Source organism: Pelobates fuscus, chromosome 8 (genome assembly GCF_036172605.1).
Source record: "Pelobates fuscus isolate aPelFus1 chromosome 8, aPelFus1.pri, whole genome shotgun sequence".
Lineage (NCBI taxonomy): Eukaryota > Metazoa > Chordata > Amphibia > Anura > Pelobatidae > Pelobates > Pelobates fuscus.
In genome coordinates this window covers 153,806,909-153,823,824 of record NC_086324.1, presented here as the reverse complement: position 1 = coordinate 153,823,824, position 16,916 = coordinate 153,806,909, and the positions used below count along the sequence as shown (strand labels likewise).

The following is a 16,916-nucleotide window of genomic DNA, read 5'->3' as shown; positions in this document are numbered from 1 at the left end:
TCCAAATGGTGGTTCTGCTGGTCCCACTGGGTAAGCAGGTTAGGTATAGGTGTCTTGCCAGTACCATCTGTATTCATGGCCCTTGCGTAATGTCAGGGACCAGGAACCAGACAGAGACAGAAGTAGATGCAAACACACCTTTAATAATAAATAACAAATAATAAACAAAAGCAAAGTCCAGGAATCAAGCAGGGGTCAGTCACCAGAGCGGGTAGTCAGACAAGCCAGGATCAGGAGCACGGAGAGCAGCGGAGTCAGGAACAAGGCCGGAGTCAGGAACCAGGATCAAACAGGAAACACAGGAACAAGGAGACTTCTGGGAAACAGGAAACCACGCAAGGGCAAGGAGGTTCTGGGCTTAGCTGCTTAAATAGGCAGAACTGATTAGCAGCAGGGTTGATTACTACTCACAGGTGAGTAACCGTGGCAACAAGCAGAAGCAGCTCATAGTAATTGCAGCTGCAAACTCAATCACTGGAACAGAAAGGTTTGCTGTTTAAAACAGCAAAGAAGCCCTGACAAGAGCTTAGGGTGGTAGGACCATGTAGAGAGTGCTGAACAGTGCTTCTTGCAATGCTCGCACTTGGTGGGCCGGCCTACTTAATTGTCAGGAAGCCTAGCATGTATTCAGGCCAGGCTGACCTGCCACTTCTTAGGGTAGACCTACCTCCTTTGGGTGGCAGCAGTGACATAATTAGCTTCACAGTCAATGCTTTACTATGGGGCTTCCACGTCCACGTGGCCAGGTTGGATGGGTGCAGGGGAAGGACCTGTAGTGGCTGTCATACTGACACAGTTCCACACAATAGTTTAGTGTCCAAATTCAAAGAAATCGATCTAGATGAAAATTGTTCATGGGTAGAACATTGGTTTAAAAATAGAGTTTAGAGAGTTGTCATTTATGGTACATTTTCAAGCTGGACAGAAGGACTGCTTCTGTTCAACATATTTATACATGATCTGGAAATAGGCATTGGAAGTCATGTTTCAGTGTTTGCAGATGATACAAAACTCTGTAAAGTAATACAATGTGAGCAGAATATTACTTTGCTGCAGAACGATTTAGACAGACTGGGGGACTGGGCACTCAAATGGCAGATGGAATTCAATGTAGAAAAAAATTTAATTTATGCATTTTGGAGTAAAGCATGCACAGGCAACCTCTACCCTAAATGATAGTGAATTAGGTTTAACAACACACGAGAAGGATTTTGGTTATTGTTATAGACAACAAGCTAGGCAGCAATATGCAATGTCAATCAGCAGTGGCTAAGGCTAGTAAGGTATTGCCATGTATAAAAAAGGGCATTCATTCTTGAGAAAGGAATATAATTTTGCCTCGTTTTTTTATTTACCTTGTCACAGTTAGAAAGCTTTGAAACAGCTATTTACTGAGCTGCTAATTCTTGCCTTTCAGTAATAAAACGTCACTGCGGGCTGGGTGCGCTGCATCCCGCGGGAGACGCCGTGTTCCTTTCTGAGATATAAAGAATCAGCTTTTGCACACACCATTTCACCGATCTGCAAAGTGCTTAGAAGGTAAGGAGGGGGTTGATTTACATCCTAATTTGTCTTCTATTGCCATTATTTATTTATTTATTTATTTATTTTTTTAAAACAAGACTTGGAAAATTATATTAAGGTTTTCATACAGCATTTTTAAGTTAAACTTTTTAATGAGTTTTTTAAACTTGTCCGATTAATCTGATGAACTGCATCTGCAATTGATTTCATGTTTCGCATTTCTTTTTACCTGACTGGTTTAATCTAGTATTGTGTTAATTTATTGTCACTTTTCTCTTTTTTTCTCTTTGTGCTGCATAGAACGGCGGTTAAAGGACAACAATAGTGCCAGGAAAACAAACTCATTTTCCTAGCATTATAGGGCCTTTAGGTCCCCCCCCTCCCTCCCCCCCCCCCCCCCCACCCTCAGGGTCCCACTCCCGCTGGGCTCGAGGGGGATGAAGGGGTTAAATTCTTACCTTTATCCAGCGCCGGGCTCCCTTGGCCCTGGGGTAGTCTCTTCCTTCTTCTGACATCAGCTCTGAATGCGCACATTCAATCAGTCCATAGGAAAGCATTTCTCAATGCTTTCCTATGGACGTCAGTGTCTTCTCACTGTGATTTTCAGTGAGACAGCCACTAGAGGCTGGATTAACACTAGTGTAAAATTAGCAGTTTCGCTGAAACTGCTATGTTTACAGCTGCAGGGTTAACCCTAGATGGACCTGGCAGCCAGACCATCTCATTGAGCTGAAGAGGTTTGGGTGCCTATAGTGGTCCTTTACGTGTTAGTTGGCCAGAAGAATATGTGACAATGGTAAGCCCCTAAGTTGATGGTTTTAGGTAAGCAACTCATGATGGCTGGCTTTTTGAAGAGATACACAAACATATTAGCTTGTCAGAAAAACTTCCCAAAACTATATTTTCTTGGCATAAAATACAATACTCTTTACTCATAGCCACTCATGCAACCTAATTTTAGAGAACTAGGACAGTGGGGATGAACAAGCCCCTACTACCCAACATCCCTGAGAATTGCAGGGAATTCAAAGTGAATTTGAACTAAATTTTAAATTTAAAAGGACACTATATGCACCTAGACCACTACAGCCCATTGAAGTAGTCTGGGTTCAGTATCCCAGGTCACTTAGCCCTGCAAAGGTAATTATTGCAGTTTTTGATAAACTCCACCTTAAGTGGCTAGGGACTTCTAGGTCGCTAGGCAACTTTTATGCTATGCATGAGGACGTCCAGCGTAATCCGAAATCCCCTAAAGAAAGCATTGTTTAATTCTTTCCTATGGCGGAAGTACTAATTTGAGTTCATTAGGTCTCGAGCAAAGGCAGAGCCTGAGCCAGCGCCAATGAACATAGGAGCTGGAAATAGGTAACTGACAAAAGGGGGTTTTTAACCATGAGGCGGGGGGGGGGGGGGGCATGACAGGGGGTGGCAGTGGCACTATAGTGAGCCTTAGTGCCACGAAAACAACTGTGTTTCCTGGCACTATAGTTTCTCTTCAAGGCCCTAAAAGCCAAACCGGAAAAATTCTCGAAGTCACCCATGCTTTTTCAGATCAGCTGCTTTGGCCTTAAATTTTAAATTCCAGCCCATCAGGGAGGCTTACACTCTTGTCAGCCCACCTCCATCCCTTAAAGTGGGCAGGGAAGATGGTCAGATTTGCTCATACTGAAACGCAGAGAGGAAGGAAGCTTGGAAGCAGAGGTGCCCGTCGCTGGAGTCCCAACCATTTTGCAAAGTTTAACCCCTGCGTGGACATTTCTACCTCCATAACAACTTAAATGAGCTTAAGTTGTTATGATGTGAAAGTGAGCCTTTAAGATTAACAGAGTTGCATTACCAGCCTGACCCCACACCAGTCATGCCACTTTCTGCTCAGTATTACATTCACACAAATCACCAAACTTGCCTTTTCTTATATTGTATTCTTTTGTTGCGTGATCACACATCCACTACATTTTTTTGATCTGTGTACAATATGTTCCTTGGATTTACTCTCTGCCGCTCTGTACCTCCAGATTCAGAACATCTCTCTTCTTGTTTCACTGTTGTCCATTATTCTGGTCCTTCACTGAAATGTACAAACTAGAATTTTATTGATGGAACAGATACATTCAAAGGCTCCGGTCAGATCTTTCCCTCAGATAAAGAGAATCTGTTTATACCGTGACCTAAGAGATTCATACCCTCCTGAAAATAAAACAAAGCTATCTCGGATAATTGAAATATAAACAAAATTATTGTATACCTAATAATGTTTGCCTGCTTTTATTTTTAGGTTCTAGATTTTGGAGTGACATCATATCTTCCAAGTCTGGAAATGTTCAAACACAGGAGTTTGCGCCAGACTCCAGAGAAGTCATTAAAAATTAAATAACTCACTAAAAAAAAAAAATATGAACACTTAGAAGGCCATAGCTGCGGGTTCATGGAAAATATTACATAAAAAACCAAGCTTGATATAAACATCTTGAAAAATATTAAATGAAAAAAAAAACTGGCAGCGCTTAAAGGGACACTATAGGCACTGAGACCACTTTATCTCAAACAAGTTATTCAGGAGCAATGTCCTCCTCGTTTTAACCCTGCAATGGAAAACGTTGCAACTCTGCAGAAAGACAAATGTTTACATTGCAGGATTTAGATGCCTCTATTGGCTGCCACACTGACGTACATTAGAGCCGCTTCTGCAGATATAGCTGAGTTAAGGTCAGAGAGTCTCATACAGACCATATGATTGGCGCAGTGTGACGTTTAGTTGTGCATGCGCACTAGCCTCCCAATGGAAAGGTATTGGAATGGCTGAGATCATTAAGATTGATGATGTCAGCCAAGGAGCCGAGCCAGCTGTTTAGAGAGCACCGAGGTGTGGACTAAAAAGTAATTAAAATGGCTTTTTAAGTCTCGGGAGTGTGATTACATAAATGATTACTAGGGCACTATAGTGTTAGAAATACACATTTGCAGTGTTCCTTTAACCCCTTAAGGACACATGACATGTCATGATTCCCTTTTATTCCAGAAGTTTGGTCCTTAAGTGGTTAAGCAACATAAATAGATGCACTAAACATTCCCAATGGTCAGAGGCAACCCCTCTACATTCAAGGCTAAATAAATTTACGTCACTGTTAAACAACAATTAAAAAATAGCACTCAAATCCCAAAACAAAAGTTAGATCAAGTGCAATAAGCAAATATACATTTTTTTAATTTTTTTATAAATAACGTTTCATGTAATTGCATAAAATGATACAGTAGTCTTATAGTAGAATACTTTCATCATCAAATGGTAAGATAATATAGAATGTTGCAACTTGTAGGAAGAATATTAACAGTCTTATTTTAGGATTCCTGTATCCAACTTTAGCAAAGGCAGACTGATTGTATCCAAAATGGACAGATCCACCTAACAGCTATAATTACTCCGATTTTACCTTAAAGGAATACAGTGCAAAAAAGAAACCCTTATACTGTTTATTACGATAGATATCCCACACTGTGTGACCCAAGGTGTTTGTACATGGCTGAAGGATCCGGTCATATACTAGAAGTACGGACGAGTTTTTCGATATTTTTTTTACATATACTTAGGTTTAAAAAATATTTTCTTTCACGACTTGATGAAAATATTATTATATTGAAACTACTTTTGAGGTATCAGTTGTCCTTTAATATTTTCCACGGCATATGGCTTGCTGAATGGATTGTCTGTAAAATAAGCAGAGTAAATAAGAGTTTAAGGGTCACTCAATGCAAGGAGCATCGTTACACAAAGCAAGAGTTTAGAATGCTTGGGATAGACAACGTGCCATCCTAATATGGGGAATAAAGGATTGTTTTTACATAAGGAATAGCAAACTTGATGATAATATATGTTCCTAGCCGGACACCTTAAATAAATATTTAAAAAGGTACGGGCAATAGCACTTGCCATAATGTGGTAGAGCTTAAATACTTTTTGGATGTGCCAGCTTAGCTTTTAAACATGTGTTCCTGCACAAATAGGTGAAAATATACCCCTAAAGAACAAATAGTAAGTTTATATACTTTCATAACAATCTGGTGTAATAAGGGGTCCAAAGTATGTGACCAGCAGCAGTGCTGAAGTAAAGATTGAAACAACAATAGAAATAAATAATTAAATAAATTAACAAATATGGAAACTTGAAATAAACATTAAAATCCAATATTGTGCAGGGCATGTGGCTTTCCTGACAAATACGGAGTGTTTTCTAGATGAGTACATCCAGAGGTCTGCTATTGCGAGACATCGGTTACCTCATTTTTCGAGATTCTTATCCACTACCTCCCAATTTTTCAAATGTACAAAAACAGAGATTTAGATTTTAGGGGTGCGAGTGGTGGTGTGGCCGGGATGGGGCTGCTCTGAGAAATTTTAGGTGACATACTAATAATTTATTCAATTAAAATGTAATTTAGAACAGGAAAAAAATATCTTATTTACACAGACTGATTTCTAAAACACATTAATTTCCGTTTAAAGACACACATTACCATGAATATTATTCCTGTGGAGCTCTGTTATACATTCACACACCAACAATATGAAAACAAGGATATTAGGATAGAAAAGAGGGGCAGGGGGATTGGGTCCATAATAGGGACTCTCCCTCCTAAATAGGGACACTTGGGAGGTATGCATGCAAAACAGCTGCTTGTTGAGGTCCAGTTTCCCTGAATTTCCAAGCTCCAGGAACTCCAGCACATTCCATAGTGACTGAGGTTTACCTTAGCTTGCAGGACCTCATCTACATTAGACAAACTGAAAATATACTTTGAGAATTTTTAAGGAAATGGTGACATCTACTGGATAATTGTAAGATTGTTTTCCCTTCATTTCAATAGGATTTTCTCTCTTAAATGATTAAGTAATAATGATAATTGCTGTAGGCCATAATAAGCAAATGTTAATTGCAATTATTATATTATGGTGATTATAACAATAAGTATAATATTATTAAATGAGAATTGGCCAACAAAGACTGCTGTTTGGGCAAAGCCTTCCAGAGCAGGAAGTTTGTCCTCCCCGCTTGCCGTAGTTGGTTGCTATGGGCCAAGCGTCCCCTAGCAACCGCTCTCCCTGTTTCACTGTCCCCGCCTGATCTCGGCGCCTAGATCGATCCTCTAATAGCTCGGCGAACGGTCGGTCCCGGTATCCAGGATGGCTTCCACCCCCAGCATCTTCCTGCTGAACGTTAACGGGCAGATAGAGAGCGCGGAGGTAAGGCCTAGTTACCGACTGAGGCCTGAGCTCGAGTAGCCCCTTAGTAGTCATTACAGTGGGGCTGGACCGGGGAACAGAGGTCCTGGGCAATATCACCAGACAGTGTGCTTACTCAATGCAAGGCACGGGAGCAAAAAAAAAAAAATTTATATATACATACATACATACATACATACATACATACATACATACATACATACATACATAGATAGGCCAACCATATTTTTTTCTGGGCACATTATTTAATATTATTGATGAGAGCAAATGCACACTGCTGCTCTGCTGTATGTAGAATTCAATGCTGCAGGATTCATCAGTGCTTAATACCTTGATTTCTTGCCTGCTGTATGTATAATTCACATGCTGCAGGATTCCTCAGTGCTTTAATACCTTGATTTCTTGCCTGCTGTATGTAGAATTCACATGCTGTGGGATTTATCAGTGCTTAATACCTTGATTTCCTGCGTGCTGTATGTAGAATTCACATGCTGCGGGATTCCTCAGTGCTTAATACCTTGATTTCCTGTCTGCTGTATGTATAATTCACATGCTGCAGGATTCCTCAGTGCTCAATACCTTGATTTCCTGTCTGCTGTATGTATAATTCATATGCTGCAGGATTCCTCAGTGCTTAATACCTTGATTTCCTGTCTTCTGTATGTAGAATCCCCATGCTGCGGGATTCCTCAGTGCTTAATACCTTGATTTCCTGCCTGCTGTATGTAGAATTCACATGCTGCAGGATTCCTCATTGATTAATACCTTGATTTTCCTGTCTGCTGTATGTAGAATTCCCATGCTGCAGGATTCCTCAGTGCTTAATACCTTGATTTCCGGCCTGCTGTATGTAGAATTCATATGCTGCAGGATTCCCTTGATTTCCTGTCTGCAGTATGTGAATTCAACTTACTACACGGCAGAGCTATTCATGTACTGTCCATCCGTTTGGAAAGTAGTTTAACTGAATACAAGGAGGGTCTAGCTTCTGTGTGCTGTGGTGGTGGTCAGGGTTCTATTGGTAGGTAGTAGGGATGATCTGCAAGCTTAGGCAACTATAGACACTACATATATTGTGGACTACATCTCCTCTGATGCTTTGGCATCATTATGGCTGTGCATTATGGGAAATGTCGTCCACAATATCTGTAATCGAGTCATGCTGCTGAGCGAGTCGTTTGGTTAATTATCATGTGAGTTGTAGTCCACCATTGCCAAGATTAGCATTATTTTTTTTGCATTTGGGAAGTTTAGTGTCCCTTTAGGCAGTTGTTTTCTATACTTTACATTCGTTTAGAATAAACAAACATTTAGATGTAAGATGTTGCAGAAGTTCAACACACACAATGTTTTGCAAGCCTATGTGTTGGTAAAGATCATGAGGATTTTGATGAGAAATGTTGTGTTTTCTGTTTCACCCTATTTAAAAAAACAAAAACAAAAATGGAGGACATCATCCCAAGTCTGCTCATAACCACTATGATAAGTTGTATTGCTTTAAACGTTTAAAGGAGAAACTGGAAATAATAGCATACAATGTATGCCACTCAACCAAACAGCGTGAATAATTACCAATCAGAATACTATCTGTGATGTGTTGAGTGTTACAGGATGTTGCTTTTGTGTGTTATTGCTTTCAAAGGGGCACTCTTAGCTCCATAACCTCTACCGTGTGCTGTAGTGACTATGGTGCCAGCCCCATGTTAAGAGACAAACCGTTTTACACTTAAGTATGTCCCCTGAGTGTCTTCCTTCCGACCTCTCTTCACAGATGTTGCAGGACGATGGATTTCTATTAGGGATCCACCGATATTGGAATCCATTGTATATACCCTTCTCCTGTATATACAAATCAACAACATTTCTCATATAATTGAATTATTCAGTGTTGAAATCTGTGAACTTTTAGGCGGATAGCCGATAACTTACCAATACCGATATTCTGTACATTTACCGTTTTAAAAAAAGAAACAGTTTCTACACAAATCTACTGTTTACTGAACATGTTTATTTAATATTTTTTGTAGCAAATCTTTTTTTTTTATTAAGTGGTAAATGTACAAAATATACATGCCAGTCAGTCTGTTTTGTTTTTACGAATATTTAGTGCTCCTCTCCCTTCCCTTTCCTTCCCTGTCCCTTAGTTTACCTCTCCCCTTCCTTCCCTGTCCCTTAGTGTACTGCTCCCCTCCCTTCCCTGTCCCTTAGTGTACTGCTCCCCTCCCTTCCCTGTCCCTTAGTGTACTGCTCCCCTCCCTTCCCTGTCCCTTAGTGTACTGCTCCCCTCCCTTCCCTGTCCCTTAGTGTACTGCTCCCCTCCCTTCCCTGTCCCTTAGTGTACTGCTCCCCTCCCTTCCCTGTCCCTTAGTGTACTGCTCCCCTCCCTTCCCTGTTCCTTAATGTTCCGTTCCCCTCATCTCCCCTCCCTGTCCCTTAGTTGTTCTCTCCCCTACCCTCTCCCCCTCCCTGTCCTCTCCTAAGTTTTCCTATCCCCTCCCTGGTGTGCTTATTATCTCTTTTGTAGCGTGGCCGAGCACAGCAGACCGCGGTAAAGGAGCTTCAGTGTCCTGTACCCAGCCGGACTGACAGAAAGTGCTCTCTAAGTGAGCACTTCCTGTCAGTTTGGCCGGCTACAGGAAACTGAAGCTCATGTACTGCTGTCCGCTCTGCTCAACCATGCTACACTGAGTAACTGGTAGGGGAGAGTGCTGTGCGCTTCCTTCCTGCCGGTCACTCGATTCTTGCGACCCACAGCCGGTGCACCCTAAGACGGCCGCCTCTGGGCCACCGTCGCCTCTCACATTATCGGCAGTATCAATAGTGGCCGATATGATATTTGCCAAAATCCGGAATATCGGCTGTTAATATCAGCTGAACCGATTATCGGCCTATCCCTAATTCCTATTTTATAGGTTTATTCACTAAAGTGAGATTTCCAGGTGAATTCAAAGTACATTTCGCATTTAAGGCCAACACAACCAAACTGAAAGCATACATGTATTAGAGAATTGTTCTCGTTAAGCTATTTTGACCTTAAATTTGAAATTCACTTTGAATTTTTACTTTAGAGAATAAGCCTGTAAGAATGCCACTTTTATTTATTTTCTTTGGTGTACAGAGCTATCCAATTTGATGCTGTTTCTGATTACACATTTAGAATCCAATTCTAAAATGTGTATTGCTTACTTTTGAATATGGCCCAGTCTAGCATATATATGGTTCTGAATTATGTGTGTTAATATATATATACCGTAATTGTGCATTTTTTTCCCCCTCTTAAGTTTCCTGAATTCGATGAGCTTTACTGCAAGTACTGTTTTGTGTACGGACATGACTGGGCCCCGACCTTGGTGAGTTCTCTATTCTTACCTTTTGGAATACCCGTATAGTTTATTAATTGCTGTTTGTTTTTCAATGATGCATGCATTGTGAAATAGAAAGTCAAACTTGAATCTGCAGGTCGAAATGTACAGACACTTCGAGTTTTTCTTGAATAATCCGTTAGCAAAATGATTACATTGTTATTTTCTTATGTTTTATTTTTTTTAATTTAATCATATACTGGGCTTTCAAGGCACAGTCTGGCATACAATGCAAATTTGTCTAAAACAGGGCCTTTCCTTTCCTTGACTGCAAAATTTACGTTGGTATTTAATATTTATCCACAAATACTATATGTATAACATGGCATTTAAAAGGACACAATAGTCACCAAAATAACTTGGCTTAAAGGGACACTGTAGGCACCCAGGCCACATCTGCTAATTAAAGTGGTCTGGGTGCTGTGTCCCCTTGCCACCTAAGGCTGCAATGTAAACATTGCAGTTCCAGAGAACTGCAATGTTTATATTGCAGCTCTAAGTCTGCCCTCAGTGGCTGTCTACCAGACAGCCACTATAGGGCTTCCAGAATCTAAACAGCCCTATGGTCCGTTATTTGACGCTGGACGTCCTCATGCTCTGCATGCGGACCTCCAGTGTCAGATTTTTCCCCATAGGAAAGCATTGATTAATTAGGTCTCCCCTGCTGGCTGGCGTCAGGGTGTTTTAACCCATTCAGTCCCTCGCAGTGACCTACACAACCTGCATGGAAAAAAAAAATATTTTCACTATAAATCAGATGTAACTTATTCCCCCTTTCTGTCTCAGTAGAGATTTTTGCCAGAGGCTCAAGGAAGCAAGGTGAATGGTTAGAGTTAGGACCCACCTAGGGGGGGTCTGCCTTGACGTTGGCAGGTGGGCTCATCCTCTCATGGCCATTGGAGGTAACTAAAAAACCTCCATTTGTTTAAAAATACATAGGGATTAAGGAGAGAGCGCAGGTAACTTGTTTATCTTAGTTTTTTACTATATATTGGGGCTGATGTGTACTGTAGTCATTTGCAGCCGCCCAGTGATGCGAGAGAGCGCAGGACTTATCTTTCTGCATTTGTGTCCAGCATTATTGCCTAATCCTACCTATAACTGAGCGACTTTTACATTTCTATAAGTGTGTTAAAGGCCTCTGTGTTCTGAGGCATCTGTATCAAGTTTGCTAATGATTGCTGAGTGAACGCACATCACAACCATGCAGGGATAATGTAATTCGATTCAAGAGCAGTTTTGCTTCAGGGTGTCAGCCGACAATTATGGGAATACCTGGATGTCCACTTAAAGCAAGGCAGTCAACATAACAACCAATACAACAGAGCAGAACTGTTAATAGGACAAAGAAATAGAGAAATTAAGACATGCAGAAACTGGGACATGGCAGAGGGGGGAGGGAGGTAGCAGGGACACTGCATTTGGTAGGATGTGACCGGGGCAAAAGGTAGTGTGACGGATCGCTGGCACTCTGACTGAGTACCTCCGCCAATCGATGCGCCTAGTGCTTGCTGAGGACTCCAAGCACTCCAACCGACACCATCAGCACTGCAGACCCCACTTCCAGCGATACAGCTGCACCGGGGTCTCGCCGTCTCCACCCACCCTGGGTCCACGACCAGGATCCAGCTCACAGTGGGTGAACCTCTCCTAAATCCAGAGAGCGTAGCAGGAACAAATCAAGCTATTGCAAGAGCTTACTCTGGGGAGTAAGTGATTATAGCAATCCCCAGAGTGTAGGTATCCCTTCCCCCAAACATGAGCCAAGGCTTCAAGAAAGGTTCAAGATGATCTGATTTTAATGACCACACACTGGCTTTTATGCAAGGGGTGATGAGGGACAGAATGTCCATATAAAAGGATCTTGATGCTTCCTATATGATTACTTTGCTGCCATAGGGGCCAGAAGTAGGCGGAGCAGCCATATTATATGATCTCAGCAAGGACTTTCTGGCTTTCTACCAGCCATTGATCAGTGCTAGAGATCAAAGATGAATCTCCATCATGGAGTTGCACCTACCTGCAGGGGACCTACTGACACCCTCACAGGTGTTAATGACCCACACAGCCTGCTGTTCACAGAGGCCTGTTGACAGCTGTACTCATCACCTATTTCACTGATGAGTCTTGCAAAGTCTTGAGTTTCCTGTAAGTGATAGTGATGTCCTTTATCGTGGTTTTTACCCTGTAGGTTAATTTGTGTGGTATTTTTGACTACATCTTAGATGAAGTTGATTTCACTTTTTGTATTTGGTTTTTATATTTGGATATGGGGAGCACCTGCACAGTTTTCACATCTAGAAATGTAATCGATTTATAACTGCTTCACACACACATAAACTATCCTATTTCTACATAGTCTGACCAGATCAGTAAATCATAAATGACATTGATCTTTACAAATCTACAGCCTACAGGAAACATCTTTATCTTTTGTTTAGTTATACTCCTTTAGAATGTTCTAGAACAGGGATAGGCAACCTTCGGCACTCCAGATGTTGTGGACTACATCTCCCATAATGCTCTTACACTCATAATGCTGGCAAAGGATCATGGGAGGTGTAGTCCAAAACATCTGGAGTGCCAAAGGTTGCCTTTTCCTGTTCTAGAATGTAGCGTTTCAGCAGGCCCGCCTTTCACCATCTTCTATTCCTGTTCATCCGACTTGTCTTTCTGTGACTCCTTGTTTGTTAATCCACTTATTGTGCAGTGGTGTGTTATAAATAATAATCTAAATATTAAAATATTTTTTACACTTTGGTGCCTCCTATGGCCACTTCATGTAGTGCAAGAAAAAGGAATAAAAAAACAAAAACTGGGACATTTCATTAACCATTTCATGACTGAGGATGTAAATGGCTACCGTATCCTGTATATCTGCCATCACAAAGAAGTTAAAGTAAAACTGTCATGACAGGATTATATATTTTATAACTTAAGTGTTATGTAAATATTCACCTTCTGCCCACCAATCCCAGCATCACCATGATTCAAACTTTGAGTGTTAGGATAGTTTTTTTGTATTATGGTAGCAATAGGCTACATGCGTTCGCCAGAGAAACATCACAGTCACTACAACATATGCTCTGTAGTTGCTGAGACAGAGAGCAGGGAAACCACCTGGTCTCCCCATCACTCTATTGTCTGCATACAGGTTGTTGAGCACCTTTTCATTCTATTTATTTTTGTGTGCCTGTTTGTCAGTTTTTTGAATAAAGATTTGATAATGGGGTGCAACGCTATTCTAGCTTTTTATATTCCCTGAATACTCTTTGCGTGCTTCGATGAATAGTAAGGAAGAACATAATCTGCATAAAATCTTCAGCTCACACTAGAAGGGATTATGCACAAAGAAATAATAATAAGACTTTAAAATGATTCTGAAATTACTATTCAATATTTCCAGGGAGATTTAGTCCTCTCCTGGAGTTTTTCTTCCTGCATGTAATTTACAAGTGAATTATTACATAATCTAAATCCTTTTATAAGTGGGAGACCTGTTTAAGCCAAATGGACTTAATTTGTTTGGATAGCAAAGAGAAGATGTGAGAATAACCACTCAAACTAGTTGACAGTGCCATTAATCAAAATCCAAATCTCACCATGACATAAGATGTACACAAAGAGGACACTTTATTAAGTACAACTATCTATAACTGGGTTATGACTCATTGTGGCATATATTACAAAAGATGCTGGGAATATTAATGAGGGATTTTGGTCCATGCTGACTTGACACCATCACACAGTTCATTGTCTACAGACTTATAAAGTTACGATTACAATTATTTATATAGCGCCAATGTATTTCATAGCACTGTACAATAGGTAAACAAGACAAACCTTTAATTCTAGCAAGACATGTATTATAGATAGGAACAGTAGGTGAAAACAGTCCTGCCCAAAGAGCTTACACTCTAAAGCGATGAGAGACAAATACACAAAGTGAAGTGGGGGAGTCGTGTGATCTGAATGTACCTGAGGATGAGACGGGTTTTAGGGAGAAGGGAGACGGCAGAGGATGGCTGTAGGGGGTGAGGAGTTAAGGGGAGAGCTGGTAGGCTTCTGTGTTTTAAGGTTTTATTTGAAGGAATGCTGAGACAGGGAGCCAGATGAATCACGCGAAGACATTCAATAATGGGGTGACGATTCTGAAGTCTTGCAAGCGAGAATCTGGGGTGCAGGTGCGAGACCAGGCCAGTAATAGGTTGTCAGCGGAGCAAAGAGGCCCGGGTGGAATATACTTGTTAATAAGGGAGGAGATGTGAGCAGAGGCACAGTTATCGGGTGAAGTATAAGAGTTGCTGGGCATAAAGTAGATGAGTCCAGCAGAAGCATTCATTATGGACTGCAGAGGGACAACCTGGGCAATTTTCAGTATGACAAGCACAGGGTTATAATAATCAAGGCAGGAAACAAAAACATGGACAAGTGTTTTAGTTGCATCTTGAGTGAAAAAGTGGTGATTACGAGAGATTGCTTTTAAAATGAAAGCGACAGAATTTAGTGATAGATTTTATGTAAAGGATAGGTTGGAGTCAAAGAGCACACCAAGACAACAGGATAGTGTTGACCTTAAAGAGGAAAGACAAGGAGTTCATTCTTGGACAGTCTAGGTTTTAGGAATTGTGTAATCATCCAGTCAGAAATAGAGCAGAGACAGCGGGTGACATGTCCAGCAGACTGGAAAAAGCATTGGGCGAGGAGAAGTAGATTTGTGTATCATCACATACAGGCGATGCTGAAAGCAATAGGATGATTTTGGGTCGCCAAGAGAGGCAGAGTAAATTAAGAGAAGAGGTCCCAGTACAGAACCTTGAGCAACTCCAGTAGCGCGAGGTACAGAAGGGGAGGAGGAAACGGAGAAGGAGACACTGAAGGAGCAGTCAGAGAGGTAGTAGTCGGAGAGGTAGGAAGAAAACCAGGAAATAGCTGTTACCGAGGCCAACAACTTTGAAAGCGGCAGAGAGATCAAAAAGAATAAGTAGTAAGTAATAGCCTATGGATTTGGCTATCACAATGTGATTAATCACTTGCTCAAGGTGGAATGTTGGGAGAGGAAGCCAGACTGTACCGGGTTAAGTAACGAATCGGAGATCAGATAATCTGTTAATAGAGTGTGAATAAGTATTTCAAGGAGGCGAAGAGAAGAGAGATAGGACTCTATCTAGACAAAGTATCAGGGTAAAGAGAAGGCTCTTTTTTAATATGGGGATAATCACCATGTGTTTGAATTGCGAGGGGAAAATGCCAGAGGAAAGGGAGAATAAAGATTTTAGTCCAGGATGGTGCAGCCGCTGATAAGAGATTGAGTAAGGTGCAAAGGAATGGGATCAACAGGGCATGTGGTAGGCAGGAAGAAAGGAGAAGCACAGTTTTTTCCACATCCCAAGTTCTACAAGAATTGAGATCAGAGTATACACTGTTATGTTTATGGACCAGCTAGAAAAACATACTTTTTTGACATGTCTGCTCGAAGTATCCATTTGAAAATGAGTAGATGGTGGCCATGAAGGGAAGCACATGAACAGAAACAGTGTTTCTGCATGCTGTGGCACTTATGTGATTCTTGGTTGGTATTAAAGTAGCAGTCTAAGAACCATAACCACTATATGGCATTTGACAGTGTTGAGATTCTAATGGTCATCAATCTGGAAAATTTCAATAGGTTCATTCATAATCCTCTCGCTTTTCTTCACAAATCCATAAACGATCTGGACAATAGAAGGAAAAGAAACCGTCTCATGTCACAGGTTGGAATCTGTGGCCCAGATCACTCATACACTTACTGCAATCTTCATTTGCTATTGGTTTGACAACTTAACTGGGTTTTCGTGGGGCACACAGAGCCTGTAACTAATGCATGTGCAGACTGAAAGCGTCTGCTAATTGCTTTCAGCCAATGAGATAAGCCCTGCACCTCCGCGTTTTGCACAATGCAAAGAATTTCAGACTTTAATAGAGGTGGTGACCGGCACTCAACAGACCCCAGATAAGTTGCCCAACTGGTTGCATAAGGTTTTACTACTTAGTTTGGGGGGAGTAAGAGCCCTCCTGGAACCATATCCAATACAGCGCACTATAGTGTTTATCGTGCTTAGAGTGTTCCTTTAATTTGTGATCATCCCCCAGTTATTGTTCTAATTTTATATAAAAACACAATATTTGGAGGGCATCTTTACAATCTAGAGCATGGTTAGTCAACCTTTTAATACCTACCACCCACTTTTGTACCTTTCTTGACGGTAACATTTCCTTACCACCGAACAGTGCCGCAGTAACTAATTTTCTTTTTAATACATACTTACGTTTATTGATTTTTATTTTCGATCCTGCTTTTTTTTTTTGCTGTGCGTGTGAGGGAGCAGTGCTTGTGTGAGGGGTGGTGTGTGTGAGGGGGAAGTGCGTTTGAGGGGGTGGTCTGTGTGTGTGTGTGAGGGTTGTAGTGTGTGTTTGTGCGTGAAGGGTGCGGTCTATGCTGTGTGTAGGTGGGTGATATGTGAAAATCTATCTTCCTGTTTCTCCCTGCCTTCTTCTTACCTTTTACCAGGGAGGGGGGGCATAATGTTGTAAGCTCTGGTGGTCCAGTGGTGGCATTTTCACATTAGCCTGCAGCTACTCCGGCTGCAGGCTGACTCTCTACTGTCCATTTTCGAACGCACAGAAACACTCGGACCAACCTGCTCGCGGGAGGAACACGCAGCCTTCCAGGCCCTTCCCTCCCTCTGCTGGAACTAAGTGCCAGCGGGCCGTTGAGGGAAGTCTTTGATTCCTCACCAACCTGAGAGGGC

The 16,916-nt window shown here is 41.5% G+C and overlaps 1 protein-coding gene across 2 annotated transcripts in view; it reads left to right on the top strand.

Moving 5' to 3' along the window:
- The first annotated feature begins 6,619 nt into the window (after positions 1-6,619).
- Positions 6,620-16,916, top strand: part of B9D1 (B9 domain containing 1) — a 109,374-nt gene continuing 99,077 nt past the window's right edge. For both annotated transcript variants that reach the window (XM_063430455.1, XM_063430454.1), the window contains exons 1-2: positions 6,620-6,763; positions 10,045-10,113. In XM_063430455.1, the coding sequence (XP_063286525.1) occupies positions 6,704-6,763; positions 10,045-10,113 (129 nt within the window). In that variant the 5' untranslated portion in view covers positions 6,620-6,703. The remainder of the gene's footprint in view (positions 6,764-10,044; positions 10,114-16,916) is intronic.